The 25211-nt window shown below is 37.7% G+C and overlaps 1 protein-coding gene across 9 annotated transcripts in view; it reads right to left on the reverse strand.

Annotated features, from left to right (window-relative positions):
• SCLT1 (sodium channel and clathrin linker 1) overlaps positions 1–25211 on the reverse strand; it is a 206320-nt gene that overhangs the window by 134469 nt on the left and 46640 nt on the right. For 7 of the 9 annotated variants that reach the window (XM_003823112.5, XM_034959139.3, XM_063603903.1 and 4 more), the window contains 3 exons: positions 24831–24889; positions 24232–24304; positions 19875–19930 (listed from right to left, as the gene is read on the reverse strand). In XM_003823112.5, coding sequence (XP_003823160.1) covers positions 19875–19930; positions 24232–24304; positions 24831–24889 — 188 coding nt within the window. Of the gene's footprint in view, positions 1–17170; positions 18960–19874; positions 19931–20026; positions 21048–24231; positions 24305–24830; positions 24890–25211 lie in introns of those variants that run through there. The other 2 variants (XM_057302158.2, XM_057302159.2) reach the window with 2 other exon arrangements.

The raw sequence follows: 25211 nt of genomic DNA on the forward strand, positions 1-25211 counted from the left end.
TGAGTTCCATATAAATTCAGGTACTAATACCAAGAAAATTACCCAGGCAGGGACTGCAGTAATAAAGTCATAACCAATTATTCCAAACAGACAATAAAATGTTGGCAAAGATCATCTTTATAAAAGTTTTGATCTTTTAGGTGACAAAGATGAATCAAACACAATGTCTGTATTTCTTTGAATTGAATTTGTCTCCAACAAAAGATGCACCATTCTTTTACATACCATTAAAAAGAAAAATTGCTGCCTATTAACCTTTGACAAGCCATTGAATATGGCTGCATCTCACTTTTGCAGGTGTTAAAAGGTGGGAAAAGGGGGATAGTTAGTGAATTTTAGAATCAAATAAGACAGAAGAGAGAGTCAGACAAATATAGTGGCATATATGCCACTATATGCATATATAACCACTATGGTTAATTCCCATAGGGAGGCAGGCACCCCAGCAGCCATTTGCACCCTGCCACAGCTGCCGCTATATTTTTGTGTATTTTTTTATATAAATGAAAAAAAAAAACCATTCTAGACAACTGGCTGGTATGACTCTCCAGATGCCTCACCTCACCTGACAGATTTCACTAATCCAAGCCTCCTTGGTGAAAATAGCCACACCACTGCCACAGTGCAGCATTTCTTTTTGGGATTAATACAAAAGATCCTAAAAACTAGAATTGTTGTTTCCTTTTTTATGCTCCTCCAATTAATCATACACATTTTTTTTTCCTATCTGGTATTCTCCAGTTCTAAAGTGCAACCAGAAATAATCCTTCTAAAGTTGCACCCCTTCCTCTATTTAAAATCCCTGAAGAACTCTCCATGTGATCTGTAGGAAAACGTCAATTCCTTAAGCAGAGAATATAAAATTTTATATCATCTGGTCCCTACCCACCATGTGGGTCTCATCCTGCATAATTCCCTTACATATGTTGAGACATAGCCATATTACATGGCCTGAATGTATTAGACATATAAGGTTTTATTCAGTTATCTGCTACTTATCCTACTTTCTGAAAATCATTGAGAATGAAATTCTACTTCTTCTGACTGAGCTCAAATTTTACCCACTCATTTAAGCCTTCTTTGATGTTTAAAGCCAAAGTAAGGTCCTCCATAAATACACTCTTATATATATACTGGATATGTTACAGTCATGGTATCTGCCATGCCCAGACTTAAGTAGCCTTTGCCCAGAGCCCATGGTTCTGGGGATAGCATGCACTATTCTGTGCACAGACAGAAGCCAATGATTAGATTATAATTTTGCATATTTTCTGAGGGCAGTCCTATCAACAGCTGACTGGTATAAAGAGCTTTGACAAATACAAGTGATGGCAATTAGCTAAACCAACAAGACTGGATTTCTTCGGGATTTGGACTAGAGAAGAGAGAGAATCAGTCTTTTGGCTGGAAAAGAAGAAGGAGCAGCTACATAGAGGGGTACCACCATAGCGGAGACTATAAGGCCATATGAACTGGTAAGAGGAACACACCTGTAGATATATTCAGGTTTCCCAGTTCTAGTTAAAATTCCACGTATATACTTATCATATATTCCTTATTACTTAAAATGACTCAAGCCTCTGTTTTTTACAGCAAAAAGATCCAGGTATGAATATATGTATATGTTTATATTTTTAATATATGAAATCATTCCTTCAATATTTATTGAGCAGTTTAATGTATACCAGGCACTGTTCAGTGGTGGTAGGTATAGAGTGGTAGAAGAGACAAGCGTCCTGCTCTCACACATTCTAGTGGAAAAGACAAATAATAAGCAAGAAGATAAATAATTTCAGGTAGTAAACAGCCAAACAGGAACAGCTCCGGTCTGCAGCTCCCAGCAAGACCAACGCAGAAGGAAGATGATTTCTGCATTTCCAACTGAGGTACTCAGTTCATCTCATCGGGACTGGTTAGGCAGTGGGTCGAACCCATGGAGGATGAACAGAAGCAGGGTGGGGTGTCGCTTCACCCAGGAAGCACAAGGAGTCAGGGAACTCCCTCCCACAGCCAAGGAAAGCTGTGAGGGACTGGTTACTATGCTTTTCCCACGGTTTCTGCAATCTGCAGATCAGGAGATTCCCCCGTGTGCCTAAACCACCAGGGCCCTGAGTTTCAAGCACAAAACTGTGTGGCTGTTTCATACCCCAGTGGCGCCTGGAACGAGAGTGAGACAGAACCGTTTGCTCCCCTGGAAAGGGGGCTGAAGCCAGGGAGCCAAGTGGTCTTGCTCGGCGGGTCCAACTCCCATGAAACCCAGCAAGCTAAGGACCACTGGCTTGAAATTTTGCTGCAAGCACAGCAGTCTGAAGTCCACCTGATATGATCAAGCTTGGTTGGGGGAGGGGCATCCGCCATTACTGAGGCTTGAATAGGCAGTTTTCCCCTGACAGTGCTGAGGCTGGGAAGTCTGGGCTGGGCGTGGCAAAGTGGCTGTGGCCAGACCACTTCTCTAGATTCCTCCTAATTGGGCAGGACATCTCTGAAAGAAAGTTAACAGCCCCAGTTAGGGCCCTACAGACAAAATCCCCATTGCCCTAAGGAAGGGGTGGCTGTGGGCACAGCTTCAGCAGATTTAATCGTTCCTGCCTGCCAGTTGTGAAGAAAGCAGCTGATCCTGACAAGAGGGATTCTTCCAGCACAGCGCAGCAGCTCTGCTAAGGGACAGACTACCTCAAGTGGGTCCCTGACTCCCACGCCTCCTGACAGGGAGAAACCTCCCAACAGGGGCTGACAGACATCTCATATAGGAGAGCTCCAGCTGGCATCAGGCCGGTGACTCTCTGGGATGGAGCAGGTAGCAATTTTTGCTGTTCTGCACCCTCCACTAGAGATACCCAGGCAAACAGGTCTGGAGTGGACCTCCAGCAAACTGCAGCAGAGCTGCAGAAGAGGGGCCTGTTAGAAGAAAAACTAACAAACAGAAAGCAACAACATCAACATAAAAGACCCCCCCACAAAAAGTCCCATCCAAAGCTCATCAGCCTCAAAAATCAAAGGTAGATAAATCCATGAAGATGAGGAAAAATCAGTGCAAAAACGCAGAAAATTCCAAAAACCAGAATGCCTCTTCTGCTCCAAATGATTGCAACTCCTCTCCAACAAGAGCACAAAACTGGACAAAGAATGAGGTTAAAGAATTGACAGAAGTAGGCTTCAGAAGGTGGGTAATAAAAAAACTCCTCTGCGTTAAAGGAGCATGTTCTAACCCAATGCAAGGAAGCTAGGAACCTTGATAAAAGTTTACAGGAACTGCTAACTAGAATAACCAGTTTAAAGAGGAACATAAATGACTTGATGGAGCTGAAAAACACAGCACGAGAACTTAGTGAAGCATACAAAAGTATCAATAGCCAAATCGATCAAATGGAAGAAAGGACATCACATCTGAAGATCAATTTACTGAAATAAAATCTGAAGGAAAGATTAGAGAAAAAAGCATGAAAAGGAATGAACAAGGACTCCAAGAAATATGGGACTATGTGAAAAGACCAAACCTACGACTGACTGGGGAACCTGAAAGTGACAGGGAGAATGGAACCAAGTCAGAAAACACTCTTCAGGATATCATCCAGGAGAACTTCCCCAACCTAGCAAGACAGGCCAACATTCAAATTCAGGAAATGCGGAGAACACCACTAAGATACTCCTTGAGAAGAGCAACCCTAAGTCACATAATCATCAGATTTTCCAAGGTTGAAATGAAGGAAAAAATGTTAAGGGCAGCCAGAGAGAAAGGTCAGGTTACCTACAAAGGGAAACTCATCAGACTAACAGCAGATCTCTCTGCAGAAATCCTACAGGCCAGAACAGACTGGGGGCCAATATCCAACAATCTTAAAGAGAATAATTTTCAACCAAAAATTTCATACCCAGCCAAACTAAGCTTCATAAATGAAAGGGAAATAAAATCATTTAAAGACAAGCAAATGCTGAGGTATTTTGTCACCACCACATCTGTCTGCCAAGAGCTCCTGAAGGAAGCACTAAATATGGAAAGGAAAAACCAGTACCAGCCACTGCAAAAACACAATAAAATATAAAGACCAATGACACTATGAAGAAACTGCCTTAACTAATGTGCAAAATATCCAGCTAGCATCATGGCGACAGGATCAAATTCACACACAACAATATTAACCTTAAATGTAAATGGGCTAAATGCCCCAATTTAAACACACAGACTGGTAAATAGGATAAAGAGTCAAGACCCATTGGTGTGCTGTATTCAGGAGACCTATCTCACGTGTAAAGACACACATAGGCTCAAAATAAAGGGATGGAGGAATATTTACCAAGCAAATGAAAAGCAAAAAAAAGCAAAGGTTGTAATCCTAGTCTCTGATAAAACAGACTTTAAACCAACAGAGATCAAAAAAGACAAAGAGGGTGGAGCCAAGATGGCCGAATAGGAACAGCTCGGGTCTACAGCTCCCAGCGTGAGCAACGCAGAAAACGGGTGATTTCTGCATTTCCATCTGAGGTACTGGGTTCATCTCACTAGGGGGTGCCAGACAGTGGGTGCAGGACAGTGGGTGCAGTGCACTGTGTGCGAGCTGAAGCAGGGCGAGGCATTGCCTCACTCGGGAAGCGCAAGGGGTCAGGGAGTTCCCTTTCCTAGTCAAAGAAAGGGGTGACAGACGGCACCTGGAAAATCGGGTCACTCCCACCCTAATACTGCGCTTTTCCGACGGGCTTAGAAAACGGCACACCAGGAGATTATATCCCGCACATGGCTTGGAGGGTCCTATGCCCACGGAGTCTCGCTGATTGCTAGCACAGCAGTATTGAGATCAAACTGCAAGGCAGCAGCGAGGCTGGGGGAGGGGCGCCCGCCATTGCCCAGGCTTGCTTAGGTAAACAAAGCAGACAGGAAGCTCGAACTGAGTGGAGCCCACCACAGCTCAAGGAGGCCTGCCTGCCTCTGTAGGCTCCACCTCTGGGGGCAGGGCACAGACAAACAAAAAGACAGCAGTAACCTCTGCAGACTTAAATGTCCCTGTCTGACAGCTTTGAAGAGAGCAGTGGTTTTCCCAGCACACCGCTGGAGATCTGAGAACTGGCAGACTGCCTCCTCAAGTGGGTCCCTGACCCCTGACCCCTGAGCAGCCTAACTGGGAGGCACCCCCCAGTAGGGGCAGACTGACACCTCACATGGCCGGGTACTCCTCTGAGACAAAACTTCCAGAGGAATGATCAGACAGCAGCATTCGCGGTTCACGAAAATCTGCTGTTCTGCAGCCACTGCTGCTGTTACCCAGGCAAACAGGGTCTGGAATGGACCTCTAGGAAACTCCAACAGACCTGCCGCTGAGGGTCCTGTCTGTTAGAAGGAAAACTAACAAACAGAAAGGACATCCACACCAAAAACCCATCTGTACATCACCATCATCAAAGACCAAAAGTAGATAAAACCACAAAGATGGGGAAAAAACAGAACAGAAAAACTGGAAACTCTAAAAAGCAGAGCGACTCTCCTCCTCCAAAGGAATGCAGTTCCTCACCAGCAACGGAACAAAGCTGGACAGAGAATGACTTTGACGAGTTGAGAGAAGAAGGCTTCAGATGATCAAACTACTCCGAGCTACAGGAGGAAATTCAAACCAAAGGCAAAGAAGTTAAAAACTTTGAAAAAAATTTAGAAGAATGTATAACTAGAATAACCAATACAGAGAAGTGCTTAAAGGAGCTGATGGAGCTGAAAACCAAGGCTCGAGAACTACGTGAAGAATGCAGAAGCCTCAGGAGCCGATGCGATCAACTGGAAGAAAGGGTATCAGTGATGGAAGATGAAATGAATGAAATGAAGCGAGAAGGGAAGTTTAGAGAAAAAAGAATAAAAAGAAACAAACAAAGCCTCCAAGAAATATGGGACTATGTGAAAAGACCAAATCTACGTCTGATTGGTGTACCTGAAAGTGACGGGGAGAATGGAACCAAGTTGGAAAACACTCTGCAGGATATTATCCAGGAGAACTTCCCCAATCTAGCAAGGCAGGCCAACACTCACATTCAGGAACTACAGAGAACACCATAAAGAAACTCCTTGAGAAGAGCAACCCCAAGACACATAATTGTCAGATTCACCAAAGTGGAAATGAAGGAAAAAATGTTAAGGGCAGCCAGAGAGAAAGGTCGGGTTACCCACAAAGGGAAGCCCATCAGACTAACAGCGGATCTCTCGGCAGAAATGCTACAAGCCAGAAGAGAGTGAGGGCCAATATTCAACATTCTTAAAGAAAAGAATTTTCAACCCAGAATTTCATATCCAGCCAAACTAAGCTTCATAAGTGAAGGAGAAATAAAATCCTTTACAGAAAAGCAAATGCTGACCGATTTTGTCACCACCAGGCCTGCCCTAAAAGAGCTCCTGAAGGAAGCACTAAACATGGAAAGGAACAACTGGTACCAGCCGCTACAAAATCATGCCAAATTGTAAAGACCATCGAGGCTAGGAAGAAACTGCATAAACTAACGAGCAAAATAACCAGGTAACATCATAATGACAGGATCAAATTCACACATAACAATATTAACTTTAAATGTAAATGGACTAAATGCTCCAATTAAAAGACACAGACAGGCAAATTGGATAAAGAGTCAAGACCCATCAGTGTGCTGTATTCAGGAAACCCATCTCACGTGCAGAGACACACATAGGCTCAAAATAAAAGGATGGAGGAAGATCTACCAAGCAAATGGAAAACAAAAAAAGGCAGGGCTTGCAATCCTAGTCTCTGATAAAACAGACTTTAAACCAACAAAGATCAAAAGAGACAAAGAAGGCCATTACATAATGGTAAAGGGATCAATTCAACAAGAAGAGCTAACTATCCTAAATATATATGCACCCAATATAGGAGCACCCAGATACATATAGCAAGTCCTGAGTGACCTACAAAGAGACTTAGACTCCAACACAATAATAATGGGAGACTTTAACACCCCATTGTCAACATTAGACAGATCAACAAGACAGAAAGTTAACAAGGATATCCAGGAATTGAACTCAGCTGTGCACCAAGCGGACCTAATAGACATCTACACAACTCTCCACCCCAAATCAACAGAATATACATTCTTTTCAGCACCACACCACACCTATTCCAAAACTGACCACATACTTGGAAGTAAAGCTCTCCTCAGCAAAAGTAAAAGAACGGAAATTATAACAAACTGTCTCTCAGACCACAGTGCAATCAAACTAGAACTCAGGATTAAGAAACTCACTCAAAACCACTCAACTACATGGAAACTGAACAACCTGCTCCTGAATGACTACTGGGTACATAACGAAATGAAGGCAGAAATAAAGATGTTCTTTGAAACCAACGAGAACAAAGATACAACATACCAGAATCTCTGGGACATATTCAAAGCAGTGTGTAGAGAGAAATTTACAGCACTAAATGCCCACAAGAGAAAGCAGGAAAGATCCAAAATTGACACCCTAACATCACAATTAAAAGAACTAGAAAAGCAAGAGCAAACACATTCAAAAGCTAGCAGAAGGCAAGAAATAACTAAGATCAGAGCAGAACTGAAGGGAACAGAGACACAAAAAACCCTTCAAAACATTAATGAATCCAGGAGCTGGTTTTTTGAAAGGATCAACAAAATTGATAGACCGCTAGCAAGACTAATAAAGAAGGAAAGAGAGAAGAATCAAATAGATGCAATAAAAAATGATAAAGGGGATATCACCACTGATCTCACAGAAATACAAACTACCATCAGAGAATACTACAAACACCTCTATGCAAATAAACTAGAAAATCTAGAAGAAATGGATAAATTCCTGGACACATACACCCTCCCAAGACTAAACCAGGAAGAAGTTGAATCTCTGAATAGACCAATAACAGGCTCTGAAATTGTGGCAATAATCAATAACTTACCAACCAAAGAGTCCAGGACCAGATGGATTCACAGCCGAATTCTACCAGAGGTACAAGGAGGAACTGGTACCATTCCTTCTGAAACTATTCCAATCAATAGAAAAGGAGGGAATCTTCCCTAACTCATTTTATGAGGCCAGCATCATCCTGATACCAAAGCCGGGCAGAGACACAACCAAAAAAGAGAATTTTAGACCAATATCCTTGATGAACACTGATGCAAAAATCCTCAATAAAATACTGGCAAACCGAATCCAGCAGCACATCAAAAAGCTTATCCACCATGATCAAGTGGGCTTCATCCCTGGGATGCAAAGCTGGTTAAATATACGCAAATCAATAAATGTAATCCAGCATATAAACAGAGCCAAAGACAAAAACCACATGATTATCTCAATAGATGCGGAAAAGGCCTTTGACAAAAATCAACAACGCTTCATGCGAAAAACTCTCAAGAAATTAGGTATTGATGGGACGTATCTCAAAATAATAAGAGCTATCTATGACAAACCCACAGCCAATATCATACTGAATGGGCAAAAACTGGAAGCACTCCCTTTGAAAACTGGCACAAGACAGGGATGTCCTCTCTCACCACTCCTATTCAACATAGTGTTGGAAGTGCTGGCCAGGGCAATTAGGCAGGAGAAGGAAATAAAGGGTATTCAATTAGGAAAAGAGGAAGTCAAATTGTCCCTGTTTGCAGATGACATGATTGTATATCTAGAAAACCCCATCGTCTCAGCCCAAAATCTCCTTAAGCTGATAAGCAACTCAGCAAAGTCTCAGGATACAAAATCAATATACAAAAATCACAAGTATTCTTACACACCAATAACAGACAAACAGAGAGCCAAATCATGAGTGAACTCCCATTCACAATTGCTTCTAAGAGAATAAAATACCTAGGAATCCAACTTACAAGGGACGGGAAGGACCTCTTCAAGGAGAACTACAAACCACTGCTCAATGAAATAAAAGAGGATACAAACAAATGGAAGAACATTCCATGCTCATGGGTAGGAAGAATCAATATTGTGAAAATGGCCAAACTGCCCAAGGTAATTTATAGATTGAATGCCATCCCCATCAAGCTACCAATGCCTTTCTTCACAGAATTGGAAAAAACTACTTGAAATTTCATATGGAACCAAAAAAGAGCCCGCATTGCCAAGTCAATCCTAAGCCAAAAGAACAGAGCTGGAGGCATCACGCTACCTGACTTCAAACTATACTGCAAGGCTACAGTAACCAAAACAGCATGGTACTGGTACCAAAACAGAGATATAGATCAATGGAACAGAACAGAGCCCTCAGAAATAACGCCGCATATCTACAACTATCTGATCTTTGACAAACCTGAGAAAAACAAGCAATGGGGAAAGGATTCCCTATTTAATAAATGGTGCTGGGAAAACTGGCTAGCCATATGTAGAAAGCTGAAACTGGATCCCTTCCTTACACCTTATACAAAAATTAATTCAAGATGGATTAAAGACTTAAACGTGAGACCTAAAACCATAAAAACCCTAGAAGAAAACCTAGGCATTACCATTCAAGACATAGGCATGGGCAAGGACTTCATGTCTAAAACACCAAAAGCAATGGCAACAAAAGCCAAAATTGACAAATGGCATCTAATTAAACTAAAGAGCTTCTGCACAGCAAAAGAAACTACCATCAGAGTGAACAGGCAACCTACAAAATGGGAGAAAATTTTCGCAACCTACTCAGCTGACAAAGGGCTAATATCCAGAATCTACAATGAACTCCAACAAATTTACAACAAAAAAACAAACCATCCCATCAAAAAGTGGGCAAAGGACATGAACAGACACTTCTCAAAAGAAGACATTTATGCAGCCAAAAAACACGTGAAAAAATGCTCACCATCACTGGCAATCAGAGAAATGCAAATCAAAACCACAGTGAGATACCATCTCACACCAGTTAGAATGGCAATCATTAAAAAGTCAGGAAACAACAGGTGCTGGAGAGGAGGTGGAGAAATAGGAACACTTTTACACTGTTGGTGGGACTGTAAACTAGTTCAACCCTTGTGGAAGTAAGTGTGGCAATTCCTCAGGGATCTAGAACTAGAAATACCATTTGACCCAGCCATTCCATTACTGGGTACATACCCAGAGGATTATAAATCATGCTGGTATAAAGACACACACACATGTATGTTTATTGCGGCACTATTCACAATAGCAAAGACTTGGAACCAACCCAAATGTCCAACAATGATAGACTGGATTAAGAAAATGTGGCACATATACACCATGGAATACTATGCAGCCATAAAAAATGATGAGTTCATGTCCTTTGTAGAGACATGGATGAAGCTGGAAACCATCATTCTCAGCAAACTGTCTCAAGGACAAAAAACCAAACACCGCATGTTCTCACTCATAGGTGGGAATTGAACAATGAGAACACATGGACACAGGAAGGGGAACATCACACACCAGGGCCTGTTGTGGGGTGGAGGGAGGGGGTAGGGATAGCATTAGGAGATATACCTAATGCTAAATGACGAATTAATGGGTGCAGCACACCAGCATGGCACATGTATGCATACGTAACCAACCTGCACATTGTGCACATGTACCCTAAAACTTAAAAGTATAATAATAATAAACAAAAAAAACCCAAAAAGACAAAGAAGGGCATTACATAATGGTAAATGGATCAATGCAACAGGAAGAGCTAACTACCCTAAATATATGTGTACCAAATACATGAGCAACCAGATTCATAAAACAAGTTCTTACAGACCTACAAAGAGACTTAGGCTCCCATACAATACTAGTGGGAGACTTTAACATCCCACTGTCAATATTAGATCAATAAAACAGAAAATTAACAAGGATATTCAAGACTTGAACTCAGCTCTGGACCAAGCGGACCTAATAGACATCTACAGAACTCTACACCCCACATCAACAGAATATACATTATTCTCAGCACCACATACCATGTATTTTAAAATAGGCTACCTAATTGGAAGTAAAAAACTCTTCCGCAAATGAAAAAGAATGGAGTTCATAACAAACAGTCTCTCAGATCACAGTGCAATCAAATTAGAACTCGGGATTAAGAAACTCACTCAAAACTGCACAACTACATGGAAATTAAACAACCTGTTCCCGAATGACTACTGCGTAAATAACAAAACTGAGACAGAAATCAAGAAGTTATTTGAAACCAATGAGAACAAAGACACAATGTACCATAATCTCTGGGACACAGCTAAAGCAGTGTTAAGAGGGAAATTTATAGCACTAAATGCCCACATCAGAAAGTGGGAAAGATCTAAAATCAACACCCTAACATTAGAATTAAAATAACTAGAGAAGCAAGAGCAAACAAATGGAAAAGCTAGCAGAAGACAATGAATAACTAAGATCAGAGCAGAACTGAAGGAGACAGAGACATGAAAAACTGCTCAAAAAATGAATGAATCCAGGAGCTGGTTTTTTGAAAATATTAACAATATAGACGGACCTCTAGCTCGACTAATAAAGAAGAAAAGAGAGAAGAATCAAATAGACACAATAAAAAATGATAATGGGGATATCATCACTGATCCCACAAAAATAAAAACTACCATTAGAAAATACTCTAAATATCTCTATGCAAATAAAATAGAAAATCTAGAAGTGGATACATTCCTGAACACATACACCCTCCCAAGACTAAACCAGGAAGAAGTCGAATCCTTGAATAGACCAAAAACAAGTTCTAAAATTGAGGCAGTACTTAATAGCCTACCAACCCAAACAAGCCCAGGAACAGACAGATTCACAGCCGAATTCTACATCAATATTCTGTTGATGTGGGGTGTAGAGGAGCTGGTACCATTCCTTCTGAAACTATTCCAAACAATAGAGAAAGAGGGACTCCTCCCTAACTCATTTTATGAGGCCAGCATCATCCTGATACCAAAACCAGACAGACAACAAAATTTCAGGCCAATATCCCTGATGAACATCGATGCGAAAATCCTCAATAAAATACTAGCAAACCGAATCCAGCAGCACATCAAAAAGCTTATCCACCAAGATCAAGTCACCTTCATCCCTAGGATACAAGGCTGGTTCAACGTATGCAAATCAATAAATGAAATTCATCACATAAACAGAACCAATGACAAAAACCACATGATTATCTCAATAGATGCAGAAAAGGCCTTTGATAAAATTCAACATCCTTCATGCTAAAAACTCTCAATAAACTAGGTATTAATGGAGCATTTCTCAAAATAGTAAGAGGTATTTATGACAAACCCATAGCCAATATCATACTGAATGGGCAAAAGCTGAAAGCGTTCCCTTAGAAAACTGGCACATTACAAGGATGCCCTCTCTCACCACTCCCATTAAACATAGTATTGGAAGCTCTGGCCAGGGCAATCAGGCAACAGAAAGAAAGAAAGGATATTCAAATAGGAAGAGAGGAAGTCAAATTGTGTCTGTTTGACTACAACATGATTGTATATTTAGAAAACCCCATCGTATCAGCCCAGAAACTCCTTAAGCTGATAAGCAACTTCAGCAAAGTCTCAGGATACCAAATTAATGTGCAAAATCAAAGGATTCCTATACAACAACAATAGACAAGCAGAGAGCCAAATCATGAGTGAACTCCCATTCACAATTGCTACAAAGAGAATAAAATACCTAGGAATCCAACTTACAAGGGATATGAAGGACCTCTTCAAGGAGAACTACAAACCACTGCTCCAGAGAGGACAGAAACAAATGGAAAAACATTCCATGCTCATGGATAGGAAGAATTAATATTGTGAAAATGGTCATATTGCCCAAAGTAATTTATAGATTCAATGTTATTCCCATCAAGCTACCATTGACTTTCTTCACAGAATTAGAAAAAACACTTTAAATTTCATAGGGAATCAAAAAAGAGCCCATATAGCCAAGACAATCCTAAGCAAAAAGAACAAAGCTGGAGACAATCCTAAGCAAAAAGAACAAAGCTAATCAAAAAGATCATGCCACCTGACTTCAAACTATACTACAAGGCTACAGTAACCAAAACAGCATGTTACTGTATCAAATCAGTTATATATAGACCAATGGAACAGAACAGAAACCTCAGAAATAACACCACACATCTACAACCATCTGATCTTCAATAAACCTGGGAAAAACAAGCAATGGGGAAAGGATTCCCTATTTAATTAATGGTGCCAGGAAAACTGGCTAGCCCTATGCAGTAAACTGAAACTGGACCCCTTCCTTACACCTTATACAAAAATTAACTCAAAATAAATTAAAGACTTAAATGTAAAACCCAAAACCATAAAAACCCTAGAAGAAAACCCAGGCAATACCATTCAGGACAAAGGCATGGGCAAAGACTTCATGACCAAAACACCAAAAGCAATCGCAACAAAAGCCAAAATTGACAAATGGGATCGAATTAAATGAAAGAGCTTCTGCACAGCAAAATAAACTATCATCAGAGTGAACAGGCAACCTACAGAATGGGAGAAAATTTTTTCAAGCTATACATCTGACAAAGGTCTAATATCCACAATCTGCAAGGAACTTAAACAAATTTACAAGAAAAAAAAACCCATCAAAAAGTGGGTAAGGATATGAACAGACACTTCTCAAAAGAAGATATTTATACAGCCAACAAACATGAAAAAAAGCTCATCAACACTGGTCATTAGAGAAATGCAAATCAGAACTACAATGAGATACCACCTCACACCAGTTAGAATGGCAATCATTAAAAAGCCAGGAAACAACAGATGCTGGTGAGGCTGTGGAGAAATAGGAACGCTTTTACACTGTTGGTGGGAGTGTAAATTAGTTCAACCATTGTGGAAGACAGTGTGGCAATTCCTCAAGGATCTAGAACCAGAAATTCCATTTGATCCAGCAATCCCATTACTGTGTATATACCCAAAAAATTGTAAATTATTCTACCATCAAGACACATGTACACATATGTTTACTGAAGCACTATTTACAATAGCAAAGACTTGGAACCAACCCAAATGCCCATCAATGAGAGACTGGATAAAGAAAATGTGGCACATATACACATATATACCACAGAATACTATGCAGCCATAAAAAAGAATGAGTTCAGGTCCTTTGCAGGGACATGGATGAAGCTGGAAGCCACCATTCTTAACAAACTAACACAGGAACAGAAAACCAAACACTGCATGTTCTCACTCATAGGTGGGAGTTGAACAATGAGAACACATGGACACAGGGAGGGGAACATCACACATTGGGGCCTATTCGGGGGTGGGGGGCAAGGGAAGGGAGAGCATTAGACAAATACTTAATGCATGCAGGGCTTAAAACCTGGATGATGGGTTGATAGGTGCAGCAAACCACCATGGTACATGTATACCTATGTAACAAACCTGCATGTTCTGCCCATGTATCCCAGAACTTAAAGTTAAAAAAAAAAAAAATTCAAATAGTAATAAGGTACTATGAATAAAATAAAATTGGATAATATAAAAATGAAAGAGGGGAGGGGTTGGAAAGAGCAGGGCTAGAGAATGCGCTCAGGAATGCCTCCTTGATAAGAGACGGATGAAGGGAAAAGTCCAGTCCTGTGCAGCTCTGGAGAAACACATTCAAGGCAGAAGAAACAAGTAAAAGGTCCTCAGGTTGAAACTAGTTTACCATGTTTAAGGAAGCCAACGTAAGGTCAGAGTGACTTAAGACTAGTAACAAAATGAAGTTTGATGAGAGGTCTATACCTACATAAATACAAAAACATAAACTCAATTATAAACCAGGACACATATAGAAACCAGGTTAGTTCTGGCTTTTCACGAGATTATTAAAAATAGATATTTAAAACTTCATAGTTAAAGCTTAGGCAGATAGGATTCTGGCGGGCTTTGGGGAATGCTTTTCTTCACAGTATAATGACCTCAAGTAGCACCAGCAGAGTGGTGTTGACCATGTAATCCCAGAAATTTCTTTTCTCTTTTTCACTCAAGAATAGATAAAACATTTACATCACATCTTCTGAAATTACATAAACACATCAATTTGAAGGGAGGAGAATAACATTTTCTGGGCTAGCACTGAAAAATAATGGCTTTATTATTGTTTTTGTAAATATATACATGAACTCCTTCCCAAATTTCAAATAGATAATAAACATTTACTATACTGTATTCATAGGATATTGTCAGCACAAATGAATGGCATAATTAGGGGAAGTAAAATCAAATATCATACCATTGATTATCATTAGTCAAATTATGAAAGCACATCAATAAAAATAAGTGTTTAAAATAATTCCATTGTATAATGCTATTTAAATCTGTAACATATTTAGTTGTAATCTAAAAAAATAAATATCAGGCTATCAGAAAATAAAAAATAACAAGATGCCAAATATCACTACATACTAGATTCATATACTAACTACTTTATATGCTAAATACTAACTTTATAATCTTGTTGAAGTTTTATGTTTCTGTGTTCTAAAGCTATATATATATATATATATATATACCTAAATAAATATCTTAAGATAGTTTTAAATTTCAAAAAAACTTTTTAGTGACTGTTAAAGACTAGTTTAAGAGATTCTGCAGTGAAAGAACATTCCATGTATTAGGGATTAGTAAACTTTTTATGTAAAGGGCCAGAGAGTACATAAATATTTTAGGTTTTGTGAGCCATTCAATCTCTGTCACGACTATTCAACTTCATAGTCACATAAAACAAAGCCATCAACAAGATTTAAATGACTAAGCATGGCTGTGATCCAATAAATTTTATTTATAAAAAGATGTGGCAGGCCAGATTTGACCCACAAGCTACAGTTTGTGAACCCCTGACAGATGTAATTAAATCTCTTTATCAGTACACTTAGGCTACGAGTAATAAAACACCCAACAAATAAGTGAGAATAGTCATTTCTGTCTATTTTATTCACTAATGTATCTCAAAGCCTTAAATGGTGCCTGACATTTAGTGATCACTCAACGGTTGTGAATGACTATTTTCTTACTTCACCTAATATTAAGTTGGAAGGTATATAGTTCCAGATTTGCTTCAGTAGCTCAATAATATCACTTAAGGACTTTGCAAAGGTTTCCTCATGTTTCTCTTCTTCTAATCTTCTCATGTTGCTGATACCTACAATCATAGTTTAAAAATGGCTATAGCAGCTTCACACATCACTTTCTAAAATGACAAGGAGCAGGAAAAGGGGAAGGCTTTCTTTTTGCCCTCTCTCCTCTTATCAGAGAGAAAAACTTTTTCAGAAGCTCCACAAGGGACTTTCATCTCACTGGCTAAAACTAGGTCACATGTCCACTTCCAAACCAATTCCTGGCAAAAAGACATAAAAACTGGTTTAGGTCAATGACTTATTACCTCAGGTTATGGAATAAGCTCATCTTCACTGAGCACATTGCCACTGGAACAAAATTAGGGTTATGTGACTATGTATGAAGGAAAAAAAAACAGCTCTTGTACTGGCAACAGATGATGTCTTCCATACCCTCAACAGTAAAATAAAAAATGACAACAATAAAATTTACTTTGTATTTACTTAGTATCAGAAAATGTTGTACATGTATTCATTCATTTATTCAATTATCTTACTCAATTTCCTTCCTCTGGAAAGCTATGAGAGGAGGAAAAAATAGTATTGAGAAAGAAACAAGACAAAACGAAACAAAAACCTCTATAATCTCAACATGAAATACATTTCAAGGATTTAAAAATGGAAGGGAGCATGATAATAATAATAATATGTATTTTTTTTACATTTTCCTCAGTCTGAGTTTTATAAAATGACTTCGTTATTTCCTATTGTAGTAAATTCTCAGATAGTATACTCTGATATGTAAATGTAAGTATTAAAATTTTTCCAAAATTCAGTAATCTGAAATTGTATACTTTTACATAATCCACACCATTGCTACCTTCCATTATTTAAACCTGTCCATGTATATATAAGGTATTTTCTTTAAAAATAATACATTCTTTTGATTTTGTAGTCCTTAGCCACAATATATAATTAAAAGTAGGATGTTTCTTAATGACATAATTAGTAGAGTTCACTTTAAAACCTGATTAACACTTTCAAGTTACCAAAAGTGTCTTTAATAAACTTAGAATCCATTTTTTTACACTTTCCTATTGTACTAGGAATAAACATACTCATGAGACATGACTGAATTACCGTTAAATAGGTGAAGGCAGATTTTAAAGACTGGCTTCAAAAGACCTGCATATGAAAGGAATAATATAAAGTCCAATATAGGAAACAATTAAATGATTATCTCAACCATAAAATACCTTGTCTATTCTCAGCACATTAAAATACAAGCTTTATCTAAGTATATTGGTGATTCAGAAATCTTTATAATATTCTTTACTAGGAAGAGTAAATTCCTGCTTAATAAGTATTTTGGAAAAGAATAGTAAATCATAAAATACTAAGATTAAAAAAAATTTCCCATGGGAAAAAAACAAAAATAAATGAGAAAAACTAAAAGCCCAATTAAAAGATGTACTTTATTTTGCACTTCAGTAAACACTGACAGCTTAAATATATGAAGTTTTTGGAAATCAGAAGGAAAGAAAACTAATGGAAAATACAAGGAAGAGAGAAAATCATGAAATAGCCAAAGGCAAGACAATTCCGTGGGTGTGCTATGTAATTTTAAGGAACAGCATGTATTAATTTAAATATAGCTACACTAAAATAAAAATAAATATAATTAAAATAAAATAAAATTACTACATAACATAGAAAAATACAAATAAAAGAATGTCAAACTTTAAAAGAGCCCATGTTTTGAACAAATTTAGAACTCAAAAAATTTTGGATTTTTAGTCTAGTTAAAAGTCAACAAAAAATGATGTATCAGATTTCAGTCCAGTTATATGAATTTTATGGGTTAAAGTTAAGAAACTTGGTATGGAAAAGCTTTAAACATTTTTTAGTAGCAAATATAAGAGAAGATCTCTATGACGTTAGGCTGAGAAAGGACTTCTTACAGGAGATACAAAGAACAATAACCACAGGAGAAGAGTGAGAGATTTACTTTAAGTTAAAAAAAAAAAAGAAAAAAAAATTCTGTTCATCAAACACACCACAATCTGGGAATATACATTTGAAACACCTATTATCTAATGTGTTGTATGAACCACTGGCACTCATTATTTATTTCTGTTCCCTTCCATATTCTGGCCTCTGTCCCAGGGGCGGAAAGTCCAAAACTACATTGCCCAGATGTCTTGCAGCTGAAGTTGTGGATAAGATTAAAATTTTACCAGTGAGAGGCATTTAAGGGAGATATAAAAGGTAGAAGTGAGCTGAGACCATTTTTTCTGTTGATATGGTGGCTGGTAAGTAAAACTGGATAGACAAAAATGTCTCTTGTAGTCAATATCCTATGGCCCTTTTTCCAATATCAAGTCTCCAGTTTTATGGAAATAATGCTGCCATGGTAGTAATAGGGATGGTGGTAGCACCAGGGATGGTGGTAGCACCATAAATTCCTAACCTCAGGATTATAGTCTCTGAGGTGTAACTGTAAAACTAATGATTTAGTAGCACTTAAATGTAAGTGAATTAAATCCTTTCTTGTTTCAAATTTCTAGAATGGTTATTGTTTACTGTGTTGAGACTGACCAGCACATCAACAAATTTTCAGAATACAGATCACATATGCACTTTGGCAATTTAATAAGAACAAGATAAGTAGAAATGGGGAAAATATATGAACAAGCATTTTATGAGAAAAGAAAACCACATAGGTAAATAAACATATAAAAATGGTCAACAATGGGAGGCTGAGGCGGGCAGATCATGAGGTCAAGAGATCGAGACCATCCTGGCTAATACGGTGAAACCCTGTCTCTACTGAAAATACAAAAAAATTAGATGGGCGTGGTGACGGGCACCTGTAGTCCCAGCTACTGGGGAGGCTGAGGCAGGAGAATGGCACGAACCCGGGAGGCGGAGCTTGCAGTGAGCCGAGATCGCACCACTGCACTCCAGCCTGGGAGACAGAGCAAGACTCTGTCTCAAAAAAAAAAAGTCAACAATATTAGTATTCAGGAAAATGCAAATTAAAACAACAATAAAAAAGTATTTAACAGTCAAAATGATGAAAATTAAGCTTAACAAGAGCTACAGGTATTAAAAGATATAGATCAATATAAACTCATAAATATCACTGGTAAGAATGTAAATTGGTATACCTATTTTGGAAATTAAGTTGATATTATATTGCAAAATTGATATTCATATAACCTATAATCCAGCAACTTCCTTCCTTGAAACTCTTGCACTTGTGTATGTTATTGAATAAAAAAGTAAGTCCTAGAACACTAGATGATACCGTTTTTATACAGTCTTTAAAAATATAAAACTAAAAAGTATATCGCTTGGAGATACACACACCTATAAAAAAACTGTAAAAGCAAGGGAATGATAAACACAAAATTCAAGATAGTGTTTATCTCTGGCAGAGAGAAAGAGAAGGATGGGAAATGGAAGAAAAACATGGATAGATGCACCAGCACTGGCAACATTTTAACATTCAAGCTGAGTGGTAGGCTGAAAAGTTTTCATTTTATCAATATGTTTTCTAACATACATATATATTATATACTACATTATTGATTGCTAATATTGGTAAGGTGATTATTTTGTACGCTACTCCAAGTACTTACTTTATCCCTTACAGTCAGCCCTATGAAATAGGTTCTATTATTATCTCTGATTTATAGAAGAGGACACTAAAGCAGAAAGGGAAGTAACCTGTCCAGGGTCACACAGCTAACAAGTAATCGAGCCAGGAGTCAAATAGAAAATCAGCCCCGGGGTCCACATTCTTAACTATTAATACTATAGCTATCAAATATCAAATAACAAAAATAAAAGTTACCTAAGACAATAATAAAAGATAAAACCAATAGTTAATTGATTTACCTTTCATTTTCCTTGATGACATTTTCAAGTTGTAATTTCATCTCACCCACCTGTTTCTGAAAGAATAAAATATGGTGTGGCAATACATTTTGCAGACAATCAGATCTCCATTAAGTAGACCACTCATGTAAGCAATCAGATTCTGACACTAGTTTACAGATAAGAAAGACTTATTCTTTATTTATAACAAAGGGATAATTAATATGGATAATTTACTAATAAACAGAACACAATAAAACATTCATTTTAAGTAGAATATAAATAAAATAGAAATATTTTATGTAACATGGTGAGAAATGTTTATAAATGTAATTCCTATGACTTGTAGTTGTGAAAAACAGATGAAAGATATTCTGGAGTATGTCACTATAACGAATACCAGATGGTTCCTGTATCTTGAATGTATATCTTAGTTAATTCACCTCAGTTTAGGTGAAGCCCATATAAGCATGTATATTTTTCTAGTATTTCAAAAGGTAAAATGCTAACAGTAAAGAAGAAAATGGAGGTCTTTTTTAGCAGTCATTCATTCAGTTTCTGATTCACCACCTTCATTAACTATCTAAACTCTCCGTACCATACAAGGCGCTAAGGTAAACAGACATGCTCATTGAAAAATAGTAGGAAAGATGGTTAAAAAAAATCCTAACTAAAATACAAGGCAGAATAAAATGCACACCAGAAAGGGAATTAAATGAAGGTCTGATTAACGTTCTCTGAAGGAGTAAAAAGATGTTAGGATTTCAAAAGAAAAGAAAGCATTTAAAGTTGGTGAAAATATGAGTAAAAGCAAAATAGCAAAAAATAAGTAGTCAACTCTCAGTAAGTGTGAATGAGCAAATGGAGAGTGCGCGCGTGCGCACGCGCATACACACACACACACAGACACACAAAACCCTGAATTTACATGTAAAAGCACGCAAAATCTCACTTAAAACGGTAACTAATTCATGATTGTGTATTAGTCTTGATTGTGCTTCCTAGGCTAAAGGAGAGAAGCTTATCCTGGAGTACACTTTCGCAAGGGCCAGGTGGAACAGGCAGTTCTGTCAGCCTTTTTCTCTCTCTTTCAACCAGAGAAGATCAAGGAAGCTTGGTCTAGGAGATCAGAATAGCAAATTCTAACTATAAATTTGGTTTGAAAGGTGAACTTTTCCAAGGTCCTTGTTAGGCCTGAAACACAATTAAACCAACATGGATTAATTCACTACCAGATAATTGAGCACTGACCATATATGGACTGATACAGTGAGAGATAAAATTAGAAAGACAGGTACAGGGTTTTAAGAATGCCATGGCAAGAGGTTTGGATTTATTGTAGCCATTATCTTAATTTTATAGTTTTTAAATAATTTTTTCCCCTAAGATGGGGTCTCACTCTGTCTCCTAAGGTGGAGTGTGAGAGCACGATCACAGCCCACTGCAGCCAATAAACTGATCTTTAAAAGTTGCAAAACTATCAGTGCATCTTAAAGAATATTTATTACTCTTAAATAATTATGTAAGATATATTCACTAGCTAAGACTAAAGATGGATTGTAACGCTCTCACTATAAATTCCTTACTGTATAATATTTCAAAATATTTACATTTGGAAGGAAGTGAAATCCATACAGTATTTCTCACATCATCAAATTCTTCCCTACTATTTATATTTTCTGGCAGAAAATCGTCCATATAGAGAATTGCAGTGCTACTTTTCCTGCTTTGGAGATATAGTATTTTTTGACTAGGTCAATAAGTCATAAGAACTAATCCTTCTAATCAATTACATCTATCTGAGCAACCATTCTTAGCTGTCAACATTTTTTTTTCTCTAAAAGAAGGAGCAATTATTTTTATCATCAACGACTCAGGCTTTCTAGCATAGTTTATTTCTCTCTTGTAATTAATTAAGTGATCAACTTTTGGCGGTAAAGAATGCAAAATAGAAAAACAAAGTTAAACATCTTAGTAAAATGGCTGATTAAAGAAATAAATGAATCAGATTGTAAAAAATTTAAATGAATTTAATTTCAAGATAATTAGCTATCCTATAACAACCAAAGTACATAATATGTTATTATAGGAATTTAGAGAGAGTAAATTCAGCAGCAACTTTAAATTCACTAGTCCTGAAAACAAAAGCAAAATATCATTTGTGCAAAAGAGAGCTTTCTGTTGCTCTTTAATTGTCAGCTAGGAAGATTAAAAGACATTACTGTGCTTGTCCTAAATTTAAATAACTACAGGCTAAAAAATACACAGTAAAGACCAGGAAGACCTTATGATAAAACAGACACTATAATTTTAATGAAATGCTTTTATTTGACATTTGGGTCTAAAGGACAACTTTGTTTATGTATTTGAGAAATAACCTTGGAAATGAAAGCCTACATAATTTCAAATGCAGTGAAAGAACCTAATTTTATTTTTAGAAATTGGAAGCATTATGTGTTCTTTTAGTAAAGCTACATATCAATGCATTAATTGATAAATAAGGGCTTATTAAGCTAGCTCTAATCATCTTATTCCCATAAGCCCTGGCATTTAATCATTCATTAAATATTTAAGGGCCTACTATGTGCTACACTTGAAAGTACACAGTAGGATCCCTTCATGTCCGTGCATAAAAAGAAAAGGAAGTAAGGGAGAAAGTGCTTAGTGTCTGCCACACACACAGGCTGATTCTGAGGAAATCAGTCTCAGGGGTTGCTTTAATATATTTTATTTATTTATTTTTCTGAGACAGAGTCTCACTCTGTTGCCCAGGCTGGAGTGCAGTGGCACGATCTCGGCTCACTGCAGCCTCTGCCTCCCAAGTTCAAGTGATTTTTCCTGCCTCAGCCTCCCAAGTAGCTGGTATTACAGGTGTGTGCCACCACACCTGGCTAATTTTTGTATTTTTAATAGAGATGGGATTTCATTATGTTGGCCAGGCTGGTCTTGAACTCCTGACCGCAAGTGATCTGCATGCCTTGTCCTCCCAAAGTGCTGGGATTACAGACGTGAGCTACCACACCTGGCCAGGCTGCTTTAATAAAAAGTCATTATACTCTGTTCCATTTGCATTAATGAACAAGCCAACCCTGCCACCCTTGCTACAACTGCATTTATCCAGGAATTGGTATCTAAACCAAATCCAATCATGAGTATATTCAAGCTCTAATAGAGAGAGGTCATTGCCTCCTGATAGGTTTAGCTTGAGTCATATAAGTTCTATTTAAGAAATACTTCTATTATATGGTTATCCCAGTATTAGGTCAAAATTCTAGGGGAAAATGTTAAAAGACATTTTCAGATCAAAGAAACACATTATAAATATTAGGCATACTCTAAACACGTAGCTCACTGAAACTCAAATTGTACCCTAAACAATTTTGTGCTATTATTCTAGTTCTCCATAAGCCCTGGGACCCAAAATGATAATCCATTCTACAAGTAATGGGAGATGCAGATAGAATGAGGTAAGGAGGAAGGTCTGAAAGGATGCGAGACAGTTTTAGGTTAAAAAAAGAGAGATGTAAGCAAACAATAATGAGATTAAGAGATTCTTCTAAGCACCTAAGAAATATCTCATGCAAGATAGCAAGAGCAAGGAAACACTGAATTAAAAGACAAAACTGAAGAGAATATTTTTTTTCTTTGAGACAAGGTCCAGTTCTGTTGCCTAGGCTGGAGTGCAGTGGCTTGACCACAGCTCACTAAAGCCTCGACCTCCCAGGCTGCTCAAGCAATTCTCTCACTTCAGCCTTCTGAGTAGCTAGGACCACAGGTGCACACCACCACACCCAGCTAACTTCATTCCAGCACTTTGGGAGGCCGAGGCAGGCGGATCACGAGGTCAGGAGATCGAGACCATCCTGGCCAACATGGTGAAACTCCATCTCTACTAAAAACACAAAAATCAGCTGGGCATGGTGGCACACGCCTGTAATCCCAGCTACTCGGGAGGCTGAGGCAGGAGAATCACTTGAACCAGGGAGTCAGAGGTTGCAGAGAGCCGAGATCGCGCCACTGCATTCCAGCCTGGCGACAGAGTGAGATTCCATCTCAAAAAATAGAAAAGAAAAAAAAAAGAGATGGGGTCTCACTACGTTACCCAGGCTGGTCTCAAGCTTCTAGGCACAAATGATCTTCCTGTCTCAGCCTCCCAAAGTGCTGGGATTATAGGCATAAGCCACCGCACCCAGCTAGAAGAGAATCTTTAAACATATGCACATATATACATTCACACACATTTACATAGGGCCACCAATTGGTTAGTTACAGCAAATATTCTCTTTCTCATCAATGTCTTTTTAAAAAGAGGGAGTCTATTTTACTTTTTATTTTCATAATAAAATATTACAAAAGCCTCATAACTATGATTTCATACCTGATAATATTTCAGCTGCCCATTTAGTTCTCCTAGGTGTTTATCATACTCAGTAACAAGAGGAGCTAAAAAGCTAAAAAAAAGACAATAAAAATATAGCATATTCTGTTCCATCTAGTTTAATAAATATATAACAAGTGAAATAAATTACACATAAAAATTTTATGTTTAGTTTACTCATGCAATAAAAACTTTCCCCTTTTTTCCAAAACCAGGAATTTTAAATATTTGCACAATTAATATTTTGGACTGAAAAATTCTTTGTTGTGGGATGGCTAGACTGTGCAATGAAGGATGTTTAACAGCATCCTTGGCCTCTACCCATTAGATGGCAGCAGCAGCCTCACTTTCCATAGTAGTGACAAACAAAAATGTTTCTAGACATTGCCAAATATCTCCTGGGGAAACAGGGGTAAAGTCGCTCCTGTCTGAGAACTAATTTTGTAGACTCTGTAATACTTGCTTTTTCTTGTCAATTCAAGAACAAAGCATTTAAGTTTAATAACAGCAGACCATAAAACAAACATTCCTGATACTGAATTATGCTAATAATAATTAAATATAATGAAGAAAATGATATTATTCTGGTAATACTTTACCTTTGGTCAAATACTAGGTTTTCAAATGTGTCGTCTCCTTCTCCTTGGCAGACAGCTTTCTATAAAAGAATGTACATCTTAAAATGTGTTCTCACATCATTCTAGCCAAAATTGATAGTGATATAATATTAAATGCAATTAAATTTTCATAATCTTAGAAACTCTATTTATGTAATTCAAAATGAGAGAAAAAAATAATAATCTCAATTTATACTGAAATGCATTTGGTAAATTTAATACCCATGCACAATAAAAACCACTGGCAAATTAGAAATTTGAGGATTTTTTCTTAATTTGATAAAAATATCTGCCAGAAATCTACATCAATTATAATTTAAAGGTTGAAAAGCAAGATGGAAGGCTATTATTATTTACAATTTG

This window comes from Pan paniscus, chromosome 3, assembly GCF_029289425.2.
Source record: "Pan paniscus chromosome 3, NHGRI_mPanPan1-v2.0_pri, whole genome shotgun sequence".
In the NCBI taxonomy this organism is placed as follows: Eukaryota; Metazoa; Chordata; class Mammalia; order Primates; family Hominidae; genus Pan; species Pan paniscus.